Consider the following 17,376-nt stretch of genomic DNA (forward strand, 5'->3'; position numbering starts at 1 on the left):
AAATAAGCTTAAAAGACATTATCAGACAAAAAGTACCTTCAAGATTAATTGTAGTTAAACAGTGAAGCAGGCGCATGGTATGCTTTTATTTTTTAGAAACTTTATTCAAATACATTAAAAGGTACAGTATGTACTGTAGGTTATTTCGTAAAGTCAACAAACATAGAATAAATGTGCAAAACACCAAGTCAACAGATTGAATGACCCACTAATAAATTAGGCGAGAACTCACACCAAGTGTCATTTTTACAAAGAAATTAAATAACATGCAAATCTTCAAACAAGGTAACAGTGACAATAAACCCTGTCCGTCTTTAAAAGAATGTCCAGTTAAAACAAGGAATACTATCACCAAAAGTGCATCAACAAGTAGAATGAAGAGTATTTAGAAAAAGCGGTTGTAGGATTTATAAAGTACCATTACAAAAGCAGGAATTTTTAAAAAAGTAAAAAAAACTGAGGATGCCCTCTAGTGCTGAAACCTCGCCAATACAGGCTAAGAGTATACATTCCTATAAAAGGCAGTTTGTTAAATGCAGCAGCACAAACCAAGTGTTTGTACTAAAGATATTATCTCTTATCAGCTCTGGTTCTACGAGATGCTATGTAGCTCATATGAAACATTCCTTTGCTGTTCTGGATCTAACATGATCATTTCTGCAGACCTGCCAGCTACACATTGATGCTGTAATTTCCATGGTTAGAAGTCACTCAAAACGCCTCAACAGAGCAAGAAATAGCACAAAAAACCCTGAATGTTTAAGATAAATGCAAAGAATAAAAACATTACTCAAAACTTCAAGCTTTACGATTGCCAATACCAAATGTTAGGTTGTTTTCACACCTTAGAGGTTGTTTTCAAACTCTGAGTTTTTTTGGCCCTCAGAGTTCAGTTGTGCATTCACACCTCCCCAAACAGACCAGACTCTCTGGATCAGGGGTGTCCAAAGTCGGTCCTAGAGGGCCGGCATCCTGCATGTTTTAGTTCTCTTCCTGGTTTAACACATCTGGATCAAATGATGGCTCGTTAGAGGCCTTAGGAGAACACTGACCTGCTGAGAAGGTTGTTACTAACACCAGGGAGAGAAGCAGGATGTCGGCCCCCGAGGACTGACTTTGGATAAACTTGCTCTAGATAAATAAACTACAGTCGGATTAAACAAGAGCTGGTGGGAACGCACCTTTAATTTTGTGGAAGAATCCTAAATGTACTTCTTGCCTTCATAACAGCCTCATAACTCTTCTCAATTGCCTCCATCGGAGTTTTCGCTTCCTTAGATGCTTCCTGACCAATAGCAACGCCTCGTGCTCCTCCTGCGACAGCTGCAGTTACTGTGGCGACGCCTGCCACCACTCCGGTGGCCACGACTGCCACCTCACTTCCCGCTGCAGCCACTGCAGGTGCCATCGTTGTTAGATTTTTCACGCGTTTCATCACTTCAGTGGGATTTTTCACAACTTTCATTACAACTTCCAATAATGCTGCCACTCCAAAAAATGCCCCCAACAAAGCACTGGTGGCAGTACCCGCTAACTTGATCAGAAATTCATTAGACACAAAAGTTTTAGCCTGCTTCCTGATCTCCTGTGGGGGTAAGTACACTGCCAGATCTCTAATCTGCTGCTCTTGCTTCTGGATCCTTTCTTCTACGTGTCGCAGAACGGCATTGGTGTAGTAGGATCCGTTTTTTTCCACCATCATCTTGTCTACTGTCTGAAGGAATGCCTCTAACTGGACCTGGTTGTTCCTGTAATCATCTTGCCTGTTTCCGTTCCAGTGTTTATTATCAAACACATGGCACCGACCTTCGCACTTCTTCACCAGATTACTCAGATCCTCATTCTGACTGACAAACTCTTCGATTTTCTTCCCTTCTTGGAGCTGCTCGCCGTGAGTGAACACGATTACAGCATATTTCAGAGCATCCTCTGAGAAACTATTGCATATTTCTTTGATAACCTGCTGCTCTTGCTTTGTGAATCTGCCAACTCTAAGTAAAATGAGAAAGATGTGCGGTCCAGGTGCGCACTCCGTGAGGCAACGCATTATCTCCGGATTCAACTCTTCTTTCGACTTGTCGGTGTCGAAGAAACCAGGCGTGTCGATCAAATGGAGGCACCTCCCACTGACTGTTCTGGTCTCTGATTGACATGTTTGTGTGCCTGAGTTAGGAGAATGGCATATAGTAAAAACTTCCTCCCCCAGAATGGTGTTAGCCAGGTGGCTTTTCCCAGCTCCAGTTTTCCCCAGCAGAACGATCCTCGTTGGACTGGAGTCTGGAAAGATTCAGATTGAAAAAATGAATGCGGAATTAAATTTGGTAAATTTTAGTACTATTACGTTTTCCATTGGTTTTTTTAATAAATTATTTTATCATATTTTCACAGAAGGGAGATAACAATGGCACAATTTCATTTCAATCTTACAGGTTTCCTATTGTCTATACTGACCCTGATGTCGATCACGCTCCAGATCATTTTCAGTACATCTGTTGTACTTTATATCTTCTTGGACAGATTTGAAGACCTGTAGAGGAAATACATTCAAGTTTAATACAAGTCCAAGGATCCACCACTTCAATACAGATATACACTAAATTGTCAAAACTAATGGGGTCAATTGCATTTACACACACCCAAATCTAATGACATCATATCTTTATTACAAAGGTTGCTAAAACTGTTGCCACACCTTTTTCAGACAAAAACAACACATTGGTTATTTCAGGAGGACTGTCTATAATGTTTAGATGTGCATTTATGGGAATTTCTTTTTACTATTTTTACACCAATGAATTTGTTAGATCAGACACTGATGTTGGACAGGAAGGTGAGCAGCATTTCAGATATGCTGTCCGAATAAACCAAAAAATCTACAGGCAGGATTTCTATCAATAATTTGGAGTTATGTTCCACAAAAAAAAAGAAATCTGTGAATAGGTGAATCCGCAAATACTGAACTGCAGATAGTTGGGGTTTCACTGTGGTTAGGACTCAAAGAATGTGGCTGTCAAGAAACATAAAATTGCTAAAATATTACTCTATATAGTTTAGCTTAATATGTCCACTTTTTAACAGTTAAAAAACCCCTTTGTTGTGAATCACTCAAGGAAAGAACATGTTTATTGTACTTTACCTCTACATCCTCTGGATCTGGTAGAACAAGGAGAACTCGAACTGGTGCGCTGGTGGTTCTCTCCTGTTCAAATTTAGAGATCTCCTCCAGTAAAACCCTGGCTACCAGAGTGACTGGAAAACACAGAGCAATGCCAGTCCCAAGTGCAGGTAGGGCTACAGAGCCGAACCCTTTGCTCTCACAGGAAGTCAGAATTTGGTTGATGCCCAGTCGGAGAACCTGTAAAAACAAGTATTAGAAACAAGCTGAACATTATTTTTAACTGATCCAGACAGACTAATTGTGGTGAAAATGCTCAGTTATCTCACCTGAACCGCGATTCCATCGTCTTCTGCATCCCACTGAACAAGGTTGAGGAAGAACACGACACCAAAAGGAACTCCAGTCAAATTTTCCTCTAGTATGACGTCACCAGGCCCCATTTTATCTTTTGACTTCTGTTTAACCCTTTGAGTCACATGACGACCAATTGCTTTACTGAGAATGTTTCCAACACGAGTAGACAGAGGATCGTTGAAGACCATGGGAGATACCACTGCATCTGTCTACAAACAGTTCAAAACCAAAGGTTATCAACTTGCTTATGTTGACAGGTAAAATAGCAGCATATCAACAGTGCCATAACACTGCAATAATCAATCCACTTTAGAGAAAATAAGCTTAAAGTGAAGGAATTCTCACCTGCTGGCTTTCAATGGTCCCCTGAACAATCTCAACCTGGACAGGACCTTTGGGAGCTGCAGCTGTGGCTACATTTCGTCCATCAGACTCAAACTCCCTTTCAAGTGAATCTTTGTGTTCTGTAGGGTGGGCAGCACTTTGCTCCAGAAGATGCCTATCACATGCTTCTAGCATGGCCCTCACCACCTCTCCTCTGTCATCTATCAGTGAAATTGTCTTAAGACTCTTTCCACCCTCACTACAGAAATCCTTGACAGCACACACAATGGCGTCAGAGCAAACTGCGACGGGAATGCCAAACACTCCTGAGCCAATACACGGCATGGCGATGGACTTAAATTTCATCAATTCCGCCACACTCAGAGCATGCCGAACAGTTCTTTCCAGTAACACCCTCTCCTTACCAGCTGCTTTTCCAGCCACAGGTCCAACAGCATGCAGCAGTCTTCTGCAAGGTAAATTACCCCCAATGGTCGCTACAACTTCACCCGTAGGGATTTGTCCTTTACGTTTCCTTAAAGAATCAATCTCAAGCTGTACGTCAGGACCACCAGCCCGAGTCAGAGCAGCAGCAATGCCTTCACAATGATTCAGATCCTCATTGGAAGAGCTCACCAGGGCATCAGCCCCAAACGTGGTGATGTCTCCCTGATACACCATCAACTGAAGATCATCAGTAAGGTTGTAAGTGGCTACTGCAGTTTTTTCAGCCAAATGCAAAGTTCCCAAACTCTCAACTAAACATGGCTTATCCTCTATATCTGACATCTCTGTTTTCACCAGAGTACCTGCCACAACTGCTGTCCTCGCTGTGCTGACTTCATCTTTGTAGTGCTGTGCTGCAGCCTCATGCAGATCTTTGTGAGAGTGGTCTGGAGTACCACCACGCTGTTGGTCTTCCTCTCCTTTCCAGTAACTAAGTTCACCCACAGCGTCAGTTTGAGATAATCTTCTCACTAAAGTCTCTTCCTCCTTTTGGTAATGCTCAGCAGAGTAAAAACCAGAGGCGAGCAGTTCCTCAGCATCAGGGGAGTCCTTCAGCGCAGGACGCTTGTGTTCTTCTGCTTGTTCTTCAACTCCTTTACCACTCAGTGGGGCAGTTATCTCAGGAATGGGCTGCTGGTTCTGGTAAAAGCACAACAATAACAGATTTTACAAACATATATAAAGGCAACATGTTAAAATCTTAGCTGGTTCCTCATTTTCTGACTTTGCTTTCAATGAGAGTAGTTATATTTAAAACTACAACAGAGGTCTAGCATCCCATGTATCCGAGAAATCTTTTCTTTAACAGCTTCCTTTTACCTTCTCCTTTACATATCACTTTTCTATCGACATACAGCAAACCACTAATACAGGCTTTTACAGCATTACTCAACAGGTTGGTAATTATTAACGATCAATCAATCAAGTTTATTTGTACAGTGCATTTCAGCAACAAGGCATTTCAAAGTGCTTTACATCTTGACAACACATCAAATATGTTGGTCAATGTTCCATTTATTATGGTTCACAAGCAGCTCTAAACATGTAGGGTTTAGTCTTCATTTAAAGGAGCTCAGTGTTTCAGCTTTTTTGCAGTTTTCTGGAAGTTTGTTCCATATTTGTGGCACATAGATGCTGAAACCTGCTTCTCCATGTTTGGTTTCGGTTCTGGGGATGCAGAGCAGAACCAGAACCAGAACCTAACAAAGGTTGATAGAGCAACAGCAGTTCTTTAATGTTTTGTGGTGCTAAGCCGTTCAGTGATTTACAAATTAACAGTATTTTAAAGTTTATTTGCTTATCTAAAGACTTCAGAACTGGGGTGATGTGCCCCGTCTTCCTGGTTTTAGTGAGAATGTGAGCAGCAGGGTTCTGATCAGCAGCAGGTGTGTGATTTTTTATTTTATTTTTTATTTTTAGGCAGACCTGTGTAGACACGGCAATCAGTGAGACTAGAGATAAACAAAAGTTTATTAGTTTAGGATTCTTCTGCAGTAAATGTCAAAGATCACTTTTTCAGGTTGTCATGATCACATGGTATTTGTTTTGAATTTAAATCAGCATTTTGCCTACGTTTTTTTTTTCTTTGATGTTTTTCTGTAAAGAGAACTTCTTCCTGAATTGCACTAAAGAAATAAACCTGCCTTGCCTTAGCTTAGCCATCTGTCATGCTCAAAGTTCAGGAGTGTTAACTCTTCAGACATCACTGTACTAATGCAAAATACTATGCTATATGAAAAAAGTGCTCATATAGACATAGACAGTCTTATATCTTTCAAAATCGCTGTTATTTTTCAACACTATCTGAAAGAAAAAACATGAAGAATTGAGATGTGGATCAGAAGATTATAAAACATCTGAAGGCCCTGTTACATGTTTGTTTTGTCGAATTAGAAACCCAGAAGGAAACGTTGTGCTGACCTCTGCTGGCGCTGCAGCGGTGGAGTCATGTGACAGGTCGCCCCTGACACTCAACACCAGGCGACCGTCAGTGAGCTCAACGACATGCTTAGATCTCCTCAACACTTCCTGTTGATCTACAGCACAAAGCATAACAGAGGTTAGCATATGAATATATATGTATATATACATAGTGCAATATATGTGAATTTGGCTTTTATTGTCAATCTTGGACCGGCTCAAACATCTGTTCACATAATCAAGAGAGTTTTATGGAAATAACCATCCAATGAGAATAAGACACCAGTACTGAGTTTCATGTGAAAATCTGGAGACTAAGATTGTAACCAGACTCCACCTCTAGCAACAACTAATCTTTATTTATGCAAACAAGGAGCTGTTAACCTCCATGTGGCAGATTTTACAGCCTAGTATCTTTACCCAGAGCTCCACCTACAAAAATTCCTGAACTATCCCTTTGACCCCAATGACTGGAAAGCGAAACCGAGATTACATCTGTGCTTGAATCCCCAGCTTTATGACAGTACACCACTTGACAACACACTAACTGATTTTACTTTATCTTCTGGTAGTTATTAAAAAGCTTAGAAGTGAACTATTAATAAATGTTGTACAATATTTCAAACTGCAAAGCATTTTAGGACATTTTAATCCGTATACATTTATTTCAAACCATCACTGTGTTATGTAAAGCCCGCTTTGGTGGTAACCTAAGCCAAATTATGCTGACTATTGCTAAATTTCTGCCTGTTATTTAGTAAGTGCACTGAACATTTTCAAAAGTGTACTGACTAACATGCCAATACGATTCAGACGGCATATTTTAATATTTGCCCCAGAACCAGATGAACTCCTGGCTTTATTTCAGCTCTAATCTCTAGTTTTACGTCAAGTCAGGTTATGCAGTGGCTTTAAAGACCAACAACTGATTTTACTAAGCATCATAACAGCATAACTGCGTTTTTAATCACCTTTTACAGTGCATTGCTCTTTGCCACGCTGTCAGTGTTTCAGCTGCTCTTTGCCTTTGGCAGCTTGAGTTAAGTTTCACTTTCCAGAGAAATTTTCCGTTTCAATTTGTCAATATTGATGTTCATACAGGCAATCGGCTATAACATCATAATTATTAATAACAGCGTTAATAATAATAAAAAAACAACAATAATATTAACAGTAATAATAATATTAACAGTAATAATAATAGTTTTAGGACTTTTAATGGTCGTGCGTGTTTTGAAGGACATTTTAAAAACGCAGGTCACTCGGGCTTCTTAAAGCAACCTGTCTACGTCGCAACACAAACAAAATGCAAACTATAATCTCGTCTTTCTGTACCTTCCTGATTTCTGAACGCGATGCTGTAGACGTTGTCAGCCACTGTTGTCAATGGACCGCAGTCTCCCCCGCCGGACCGTCTGTGAACACGGAAGTAGGTCTCAGTTTTCCTTCTGTTCTTTTCCACAAGAAGCGTCCGGCACCGGAAATAAACGGGGTGCTGGTAACTGTCCCCCATAGTTATCGCTTCACGCCCGAACGTCAGACATAACAGTTCGCATTTCTCCGAGACACGACGAGGCGTTTTCAATATATACTCCGGAGCTGCGCCCCCTAGTGTCAACCATGGAGACAACTGAGGAATGGAGGCATCACAGCTATCACATGTCAATCCATTTTTTTTCCTAAGCCTTAATCCAACAGTCAAATAATATTAGGTTATTTCCACCATCAAAATATATTGCATTTATATCTTAACGGTTCAGTAAAAGCACTGAAAGCACCAAGTGAAAGTTAAAAAGAGTTGTTCCTAAAAGTTGGGGTTAAGATCCCACATGAGGTCATGGATGCAGAAGTCTGGATTCTTCAGGTCCTCTTCTAAAATGAACCCAAATACTAAAAAAAAACGACAATGAAATGTGTATTTTAGAAATATGTTGTAAAAGATACAAAACAGTCCTTGAAAACAAAAGCCACATATTGGCTGTCAATGCAAATTATGGTGCGATTTCACCACTTTTTAACAGATTTCTGTAGAAATGCTTGTTTGCTCAGTTGGGGGTCCTGATGAACCGCTTACATTATTTGTGGGTTAAAAGCTGGTCAAATTTGGGAACTACTAGACTAACTGTAAAAAGGGAAAAACCTAACCCTGGGATGTTGAAAACCTAAAGAAAAAATTTAAAATTCACTTAGTTTAGAAAAACAAGTACAGATTAACTACACAAAGTGAAATATTCCAAGCCTCTTTGTATTGTAATTTAAACAATAATTGCTTACATGTAGTGAAAACCCATAATTCAGTGTCTCAGAAAATGCAAATGCTACAGAAGATCAACAAAAAAGGATATTTCATTTCTACGTACTCTATTCTTGGTTCGTGCTCCTTTCAAATGAATTATTGCTATGAAAACAACTTGGGTTGTTTTCATGGCAACCTTTAGGTTAATCCAGTTGGGTTTGCCGACTCACTTTCCTCTTGACAATCAGGTCAGGCCAGTTTGCTGCCCTGTAGAGCACAGTAACACCATGGTCACTGAGTCAGCATTCTCACCTGCTCGGAAATAATGGTGACGTTTGTGGCAGGAATGACCAATCAAAAAGCATCTTATATAGCGTTCTTTCTTTCTTTTTTTTTCTTAACTCGACATAATTGTATAATTGGACAAGCGCAGTTATGGAAAACCCCACAGCGCATGTGCGGTTTTAACGAGCCGCACATTGATCTGTAGGATTTAATCAACATTTTGATGTGTAACTGTGTGTCCTGTAACTTTTCACTTTGTGTGTGAATGTCTTTTTATGATGCAAGTCACTTTGAATTGTCTCGTTGCTGAATTGTGCCATACAACTAAATTGATTGATTGATACTTGATTGAATAATCTGAATTACGGACGCGCGCGCTGTGGGACGTGAGGTATTATTATATTCATAACCCACTGAAGTACTCCATGTCTAGTGTTCGCACATTGCTTTAGCAGGCTGGGAAATATTAGGTTTTTTTACAATAAAGTGGATCAACTTCTGTATGTTTTAAAAATCCTAGTCATAGTGTAATAAATACATAAATAAATAAATAAATAAATAAATAAATAAATAAATAAATAAATAAATAAATAAATAAATAAATAAATGCACATAATTTCATCATCACAAATTAGGGAGAGTAATTATTTTTTTCTTCGATAATAAAGTTACAACAGACAAAATATCAAACAAGCAATAATATTGCCAAGCTGCATGCATTGACACAGTTTTTTTAATAATGCACATTCTGAATAAAAGGCTTTAATTCTGTAAAAATGCACCTACTTCTGCAACGATTATATATGTAGACTCTAGGCGGCGCTGTTTATTCTGTAAACTTTGGCTTTCCCCTGCAAATCGTGTTAACTTGATGAATTTTAAACACTACTGAGACACAGGAGGCTCAAATAAAACATGACTGATTTTTAAGCTGTATTATGTACAGTATACAGCCTTTATATTTACGTTTTCTGAAAATATATATATATATAATATATGCCACAAAAAAGCTCAAATGAAAAAAACTCCTTTTTATTTATTCATTTTTAAATACAAAATAGACAGTTCTCGTGAGTTCAATAAAGTTTCTGTCTGGGATGTAGACATTCCTTTGTTATTTCCGTCTTATGATTAAAAACTTGGTTTTCAGTTCTTATTTTATAAAAAGGTTGTACAGCAAGTAACCTCAGTTTAAGGTTCATATATTATTGTGGAAGATAAAACAACATGAAGAAAACGTGTCAAATATAAAGGGAAATAATTTTGTAAAATTGTTAAACACATTTTAAGGTTTGTGTCAAACAAATAATTTAAAAAAACTCTTCCGTAAATCAGTGCAAAATTGAGAAATTCCACACATGAGAAATAATATCAGTGCTTCAATAATCATTTCAAAAGAGAAGCTGCAAAATGTTTCATATTTCTATTTAAATGTCCGAAAGTGTGACTAAATATTCAGTTGTATTTTTAAAAAAAATTCCCCTTTGATTAGTTTGGCTTCTCAAAATTCACACAGAACAAATTATTTTCTCTAGCATGGTTTTATATCTGCAGCCCATAAACACTTAACAACAAAGCAGCTCAGAAGCTTTGCTCTTCCTCTTTTGCTCTTCCTTTCATGCGCTTTAGCTCCCCCTGGAGGCTAAGTATGTCTACAACAGTTTATCAGTAGACCTCGTTAGGTAAACAGAATCAAATAAAAAGTAAATATTATTGCAACATATACTTTCCCATGATTTGGCAGATTATTCTTATTATTATTGCTGAGAGCGTATATGATTCTCTCAAGAGATAAAATCAGCATATTTTATATTACTGTTAATATTTAACGCGTCCAAATAAACAAAATGAATCTGTTTCTGCCTTTCCTTCACTCTCAGTCTTTCTCCTCTTTCTCACTTTTTACACTTGAGTCCGGCGTGGCGCCCTGAAGTATTTGCATATTTCTCTGATGACGTCTTTCTCCTGCTTTGTGAATTTCTCGACAGATGCTTAATTTTTGAAGTCAGTCTCGTTGGAAAAATAAAAACAAAAGCTTGAAGCACTCACTAGGAAAGTGGAGGTAGGGAATCGACAAAGTTTAATTTTTACAAAGACAAAAAATACAAAATACTTTAAGTCTTCAAGAAAAGTAAAATCTTTCAAACGTGTAAAGTATCCTCCCTCACCGCGGTTTATCCTCCATCCTATCGTCCGACAAAATGTACAGCAACTTCAAACGCAGAACAGCGTTGCTTAACAGCTTAATGCCACAAGACTGCCAAACTCCTGCTGGTCTTTTTATTATTATGATAAATACTTATGCTGTCTTCTTTTTTAACTTGTTTTTGTTGTTGTTGTTTTTATCTGTTGGGAGCCTTGCAATAAAATTTAGCTCAACATGTGTGCTGTGAATGTGCAGCAGAATGACAAAGTCTGTCTAAAACAAGTAGCACTATGAACTGCCTGCATGACTAAATAAAGTGCCTTTACAAAAGCAGGACTTTAAAAAGATAAGTAAAGAAAAAAGAAGAACTAGGGGCCCCTTGTACTCAAATCTTGCAGTTTAAAATAGAATTTTTTACATAGAAACAAGTAAAGTATTTTTGACAAAAAATTATCTGCAGCATTTGAATAGTGTTGGTTCTAAAAATATCGCTTTATCTCTCATGGTTCCACGAGACGCTATGAAGCTCACATAAAACATTCCTTTGACAATCCAGCCTGTATATGTTAGCAATATGCACCTGTCAGCTGCTTGCTGATGCTGTGGCATCCAAGGTTAAAAAGACACTCGAAATGCTGTGGCTGATTACACAAAATATTGTACTTTTACGGTAAGTGTGATGCAAAAAAAGAATTATCCTTAAATTTCCTAATCACTGCCAATGCAGTCGTTAGGAGATTGATACGTTTCCACAATATTAATTTTGTGGCAGCATCTCCTTCATAACAGCCTCAGAACTCTTCTCAATTGCCTCCATCGGTGTTTTCGCCTCCTTAGATGCTTCACATCCAATAGCACCACCTTGAATTCCCCCTAAAGTAGTTGCACCTACTACAGCAACACCTGCCACGGCACAACCAGCCACGACTGCCACCTCACTTCCCGCTGCAGCCACTGCAGGTGCCATCGTTGTTAGATTTTTCACGCGTTTCATCACTTCAGTGGGATTGTTTACAACTTTCATTACAACTTCCAATAATGCTGCCACTCCAAAAAATGCCCCCAACAAAGCACCGGTGGCAGTACCCGCTAACTTGATCAGAAATTCATTAGACACAAAAGTTTTAGCCTGCTTCCTGATCTCCTGTGGGGGTAAGTACACTGCCAGATCTCTAATCTGCTGCTCTTGCTTCTGGATCCTTTCTTCTACGTGTCGCAGAACGGCATTGGTGTAGTAGGATCCGTTTTTTTCCACCATCATCTTGTCTACTGTCTGAAGGAATGCCTCTAACTGGACCTGGTTGTTCCTGTAATCATCTTGCCTGTTTCCGTTCCAGTGTTTATTATCAAACACATGGCACCGACCTTCACACTTCTTCACCAGATTACTCAGATCCTCATTCTGACTGACAAACTCTTCGATTTTCATCCCTTCGTGGAGCTGCTCACCGTGAGTGAACACGATTACAGCATATTTCAGAGCATCCTCTGAGAAACGATCGCATATTTCTTTGATAACCTGCTGCTCTTGCTTTGTGAATCTGCCAACTCTAAGTAAAATGAGAAAGATGTGCGGTCCAGGTGCGCACTCCGTGAGGCAACGCATTATCTCCGGATTCAACTCTTCTTTCGACTTGTCGGTGTCGAAGAAACCAGGCGTATCGATCAAATGGAGGCACCTCCCACTGACTGTTCTGGTCTCTGATTGACATGTTTGTGTGCCTGAGTTAGGAGAATGGCATATAGTAAAAACTTCCTCCCCCAGAATGGTGTTAGCCAGGTGGCTTTTCCCAGCTCCAGTTTTCCCCAGCAGAACGATCCTCGTTGGACTGGAGTCTGGAGAAATGTTGAGATTGATGATGTTAATACATAATATAATTTTAAACCTTTTTTTTAGTACTGTCAGTTTTTTTCTTGCTTTCTAATGTTTATTTGATAATCTTCACCGCAATAATCCTGACTAAAAACAGATTTTATGGTAACTTATTTGAAGGGGTTTTCATAAGACTGACAAGACCCTGTTATGAACATGAAGGTGGTCTTCATGAATGTCTGTGACTGTTGTCACAAAGTGTCTGTTGGTAAATAATGACACTTTTAATGCAAATTTACATAACATGTCACATTGAAAGTGCATTAAATGAGTCAACTTAGCATTATTTGGTAAATAATTACATTTTTATGCAACGTTGCATTAAAACTTACATTAAACGTCAATTAAAAGAGTCAACTTTGCACAGTTTATGACAGAGCCTTATGCACACCTCTTCAAATAAAGTGTTACCAAATTTATTTAAATCTTATTGTTCCCATATTGTCTACCCACCATGATCATGTTCAGTAAATCTGTTGTACTTCATATCTTCTTGTACACACTTGAATATCTGTAGAGACAAGATATTCAAATTTAGGACAAGTAACAAATTATGGGATCCCCCTGTGCAATGCAGATTTACACCATATTGCCAAAATTAATGTCATTTTCATTTACACACAACTAAATCAAATGACAACCAACTTTTATTTCAAAGGTTGCAAAATAATTTGCCCCACCTTTGTTCAGCAAGAACCACCTCAGTTCTTAAGAAAGACTGTCTACAGAAATGATTGACCGTTCTTACACCAAAGCAATTGTGAGATCAGACAAGAAGACGAGCATTATCTTCGATATGATCGGCAAAAAAATAAATAAATAAAATATATATATTTTATAAACGTGAATAGTTGAATCCACAAATATTGAACTGTAGATAGGAAGTTTTCCACTGTAGAACTGCTAAAATATAACTATGTATTAGCTAATATTTTATTTTTTTAAAGTTAAAAAACCCCTTTGTTGTGAATCACTCAAGGAAAGAACATGTTTATTGTACTTTACCTCTACATCCTCTGGATCTGGTAGAACAAGGAGAACTCGAACTGGTGCGCTGGTGGTTCTCTCCTGTTCAAATTTAGAGATCTCCTCCAGTAAAACCCTGGCTACCAGAGTGACTGGAAAACACAGAGCAATGCCAGTCCCAAGTGCAGGTAGGGCTACAGAGCCGAACCCTTTGCTCTCACAGGAAGTCAGAATTTGGTTGATGCCCAGTCGGAGAACCTGTAAAAACAAGTATTAGAAACAAGCTGAACATTATTTTTAACTGATCCAGACAGACTAATTGTGGTGAAAATGCTCAGTTATCTCACCTGAACCGCGATTCCATCGTCTTCTGCATCCCACTGAACAAGGCTGAGGAAGAACACGGCACCAAAAGGAACTCCAGTCAAATTTTCCTCTAGTATGACGTCACCAGGCCCCATTTTATCTTCTGACTTCTGTTTAACCCTTTGAGTCACATCTCGACCAATTGCTTCACTGAGAATGTTTCCAACACGAGTAGACAGAGGATCGTTGAAGACCATTGGAGATACCACTGCATCTGTCTACAAACAGTTCAAAACCAAAGGTTATCAACTTGCTTATGTTGACAGGTAAAATAGCAGCATATTAACAGTGCCATAACACTGCAATAATCAATCCACTTTAGAGACAAGAAACGTTTTAACATTAATTCTCACCTGCTGGCTTTCAATGGTCCCCTGAACAACCTCAACCTGGACAGGACCTTTGGGAGCTGCGGCTGTGGCTCCTCTGGCTACGTTTTGTCCAGCAGAATCAAACTCCCTTCCAAGTGAATCTTCGCTTCCTGTACCGTAGGCGGCACTTTGCCCCAGAAGCCGCCTGTCAGATGGTTTTTGCATGGCCCTCACCACCTTTATAGAGCTCTCATCGAAACGTGGCTCCTCCTCTACATCCAACGACTCTGCGTTCACCAAAGTACCTCCCACACCTGAGATCCTTGATCTGCTGTCTTCTCCTCTGTAGTGTTGAGCTTCACCCTCATGTGGATTTTCATCAAAATGGACTGGCGTACCATCACCCAGTTGGTCTTCCTCTCCTTTCCAGTCACTAGTTTCAACCACTGCATCAGTGAGGTCAGGAATGGACTGCTGGGTCTGTTGAAAGCATAACAGCAAAACAAAAACAGAATTTACAAAGTAAACATATATAGGAAGGGTCCCATGTAAAAATCATAGCAGACATATAACTAGATTTTCTAGTTATATTTAAAACTGGAATAACATTTTAGCATCCTAGAAGTCTTTCCTTTGAACATTAACAGCTTTCTTGGTCATTCTTCTTCCAATTTTACTTTTCTATCGCCAAACAACTGAAATACAGCAAACTCCTAACACAAGACCAACACCCAGGCTTTCATACAATCAGTCGATAAGTTGGTAATTATTAGTTTATGGGAATTCCACGGTAAATGTTAAAGATTACTTTCTTGGGTCATCTTTTCAGGCTAAGCTGTAGGCAAGGCAGACTTATTTATTTAGTACTCTGTCTGTCTGTCTGTCTATCTAATGCAAAATACCACTTATTTAATGCATATCAAACATCTGTCTAACCAACTATATTTTTCAAAATTGCAGTGTTATTTATTTACTTTTTTACACCTCCTGAAAGAAAAACAAAGAATTTACATGTGGATCAGACATTTAGCAGATTATAAAACATCCCTGAAGGCCCTGTTACATGATTGTTTTGTTGAATTAGAAACCCAGAAGGAAACGTTGTGCTGACCTCTGCTGGCGCTGCAGCGGTGGAGTCATGTGACAGGTCGCCCCTGACACTCAACACCAGACGACCCTCAGTGAGCTCAACGACATGCTTAGATCTCCTCAACACTTCCTGTTGATCTACAGCACAAAGCATCATAAATTCATGCATGCATACAAAATTATATATTTGTGTGCGTGTGTAATAAAATGGTATCATTGTGGACCTACAGGGCGAGCTCAGACTTCTGTGAAAATAATCACGGAAGTTTTATATGGAAATAACCATCCAATGCAAATAGGGAAGCAGTGCTGAGTTTCATGTGAAACTCCAGAGACCAAGATTGATTCATGGTTGAAATATAATGTAGTTTCAGACCCTTTGAGTCACATGAGGACCAATTAGTTGGTCACATTATCTGACCAAGTAATTGGTCACATGAGGACCAGACTCCACCTCCAGCAACAACTAATCTTTATCTATGCAAACTAAGAGTCGTCTATACTAATAGAGCAGATTTTACAATCTACTACCTTTACCCAGAGCATACCTACAAAAAAAATCTTGAACTATCCCTTTAAAACTAATGACTTTAGTTTTAAAGTCATTACCTCCACTCTTGAGTTACATTGGCTTAGTGATTCCCAGGCTATATTACAGTACACTGCTTGACAACTCACTTTGGTTTTGTCATCTTTTAGTTACAGAACATAATTTTGCTGGTTGTATGAACTGAAATAACCATAATGTTGTACAATACTTTAAACTACTGAGCATTTTAGGACATTAGAATGTGCCTTTATTTCTAATAATCTACTGTACCGCCTTAGCGGTGACACCTGTATAAACAACATTTTGGTTACCATTGCTAAATTTCGTTCACCTGTGTGGAAGTGCAATGAACATTTCCAAAAATGTCCTTCTGAGCAACATAATATAGTAATACAAGACTCAGAATATTTTAATATTTGCTCCGGCTTCATAAATTAAATTCCTACTTATATTTCAGTGTCATTCTGAATCAGTCATGTTACGCAGTAGTTTTCGTTATGTAAAAAAAAAACAAAACAGATTTTACTAAGCTTCATACTAGTGTAACTGATCATTTTTTACAGTGCGTTGCTCTTTGACACTCTTGTCAGTTTTTCAGCGGCTCTTTCTGGCCTTTGGCAGCTTGAGTTAAGTTTCATTTTTTTTAATTTCCCGTTTCCAAAACGGGACGACAATATTAATAACATTAATAACAACAAACACAACGTGCACGACAACATAGCCGCGTGCGTACGTGTTGAAGGACATGTATCAGGTCTCCCTTGCTTCTTAAGGCAACGTCGCAACACAAACAGCAAAAGAAAGTCTTGTGTTTCTGTACCTTCCTGACTTTTGAACGCGATGCTGTAGAAGTTATCAGCCACTCTGGTTAGTGGACCGCAGTCTCCTCCGCCGGACAGCCTGTGAACGCGGAAAAACATCTCAGTTTTCTTGTTGTCCTTCTCCGAAAGAAGACTGTGACACTCGAAATAAACGGGGTACTGGTAATTGTCCGCCATAGTTATGGTTCCCTGACAAAACAGTACGCGCTCCCTAATGAGACGACGAGATGTGTCAAATGTACTCCGGAGCTCCGCCCCCTAGTGGCCACAATGGAGATAACTGAGGCAGAGAGGAGTCGCAGCTGTCACATCAATCCACCTGTTTGCTTTTCTTTTTTCTAAATAAGAAATGAAGGGTGCGTTAACCCTTAATGTCGCAGAAACATTTCTGATAAAACACTTTCCAAAATTTCTTAGTTTATGATCTAAATGGTTCAGTCAAACCTCTGGATTCAAGTGAAAGTCAAAAACACAGTTGTTCCTACAGTCGTGGTCATGGATATGGAAGTC

The 17,376-nt window shown here is 39.0% G+C and overlaps 1 protein-coding gene across 1 annotated transcript; it reads right to left on the bottom strand.

The window, feature by feature from the left end:
* Positions 1–80: 80 nt before the first annotated feature.
* On the bottom strand, positions 81–17,107 carry LOC106699931. Its single transcript, XM_023346664.1, has 14 exons — positions 16,866–17,107; positions 15,518–15,633; positions 14,449–14,886; positions 14,077–14,313; positions 13,769–13,987; positions 13,217–13,274; positions 11,651–12,726; positions 7,559–7,853; positions 6,224–6,339; positions 3,818–4,942; positions 3,445–3,681; positions 3,137–3,355; positions 2,452–2,527; positions 81–2,277 (listed from the first exon to the last, which is right to left on the bottom strand). The coding sequence occupies exons 1-14, from the start codon at positions 17,041–17,043 to the stop codon at positions 1,184–1,186; spliced, it is 5,484 nt and encodes a 1,827-aa protein (XP_023202432.1). The 5' UTR covers positions 17,044–17,107; the 3' UTR covers positions 81–1,183.
* Between the last annotated feature and the right edge of the window lie 269 nt (positions 17,108–17,376).

This window comes from Xiphophorus maculatus, chromosome 14, assembly GCF_002775205.1.
Source record: "Xiphophorus maculatus strain JP 163 A chromosome 14, X_maculatus-5.0-male, whole genome shotgun sequence".
Classification (NCBI taxonomy): domain Eukaryota; kingdom Metazoa; phylum Chordata; class Actinopteri; order Cyprinodontiformes; family Poeciliidae; genus Xiphophorus; species Xiphophorus maculatus.

Bases quoted from the DNA above. Each gene is read 5' to 3' on its own strand.
- LOC106699931 (XM_023346664.1), bottom strand. From the start codon at position 17,043: ATGGCGGACAATTACCAGTACCCCGTTTATTTCGAGTGTCACAGTCTT. The intron at 13,275-13,768 runs GTAAAGTACAAT...TTGTCTCTACAG, and splicing joins CAGATCCAGAGGATGTAGAG to ATATTCAAGTGTGTACAAGA. The intron at 7,854-11,650 runs TAATATTGTGGA...TCCATTCCTCAG, and splicing joins AGGAGATGCTGCCACAAAAT to TTGTCTCCATGGTTGACACT.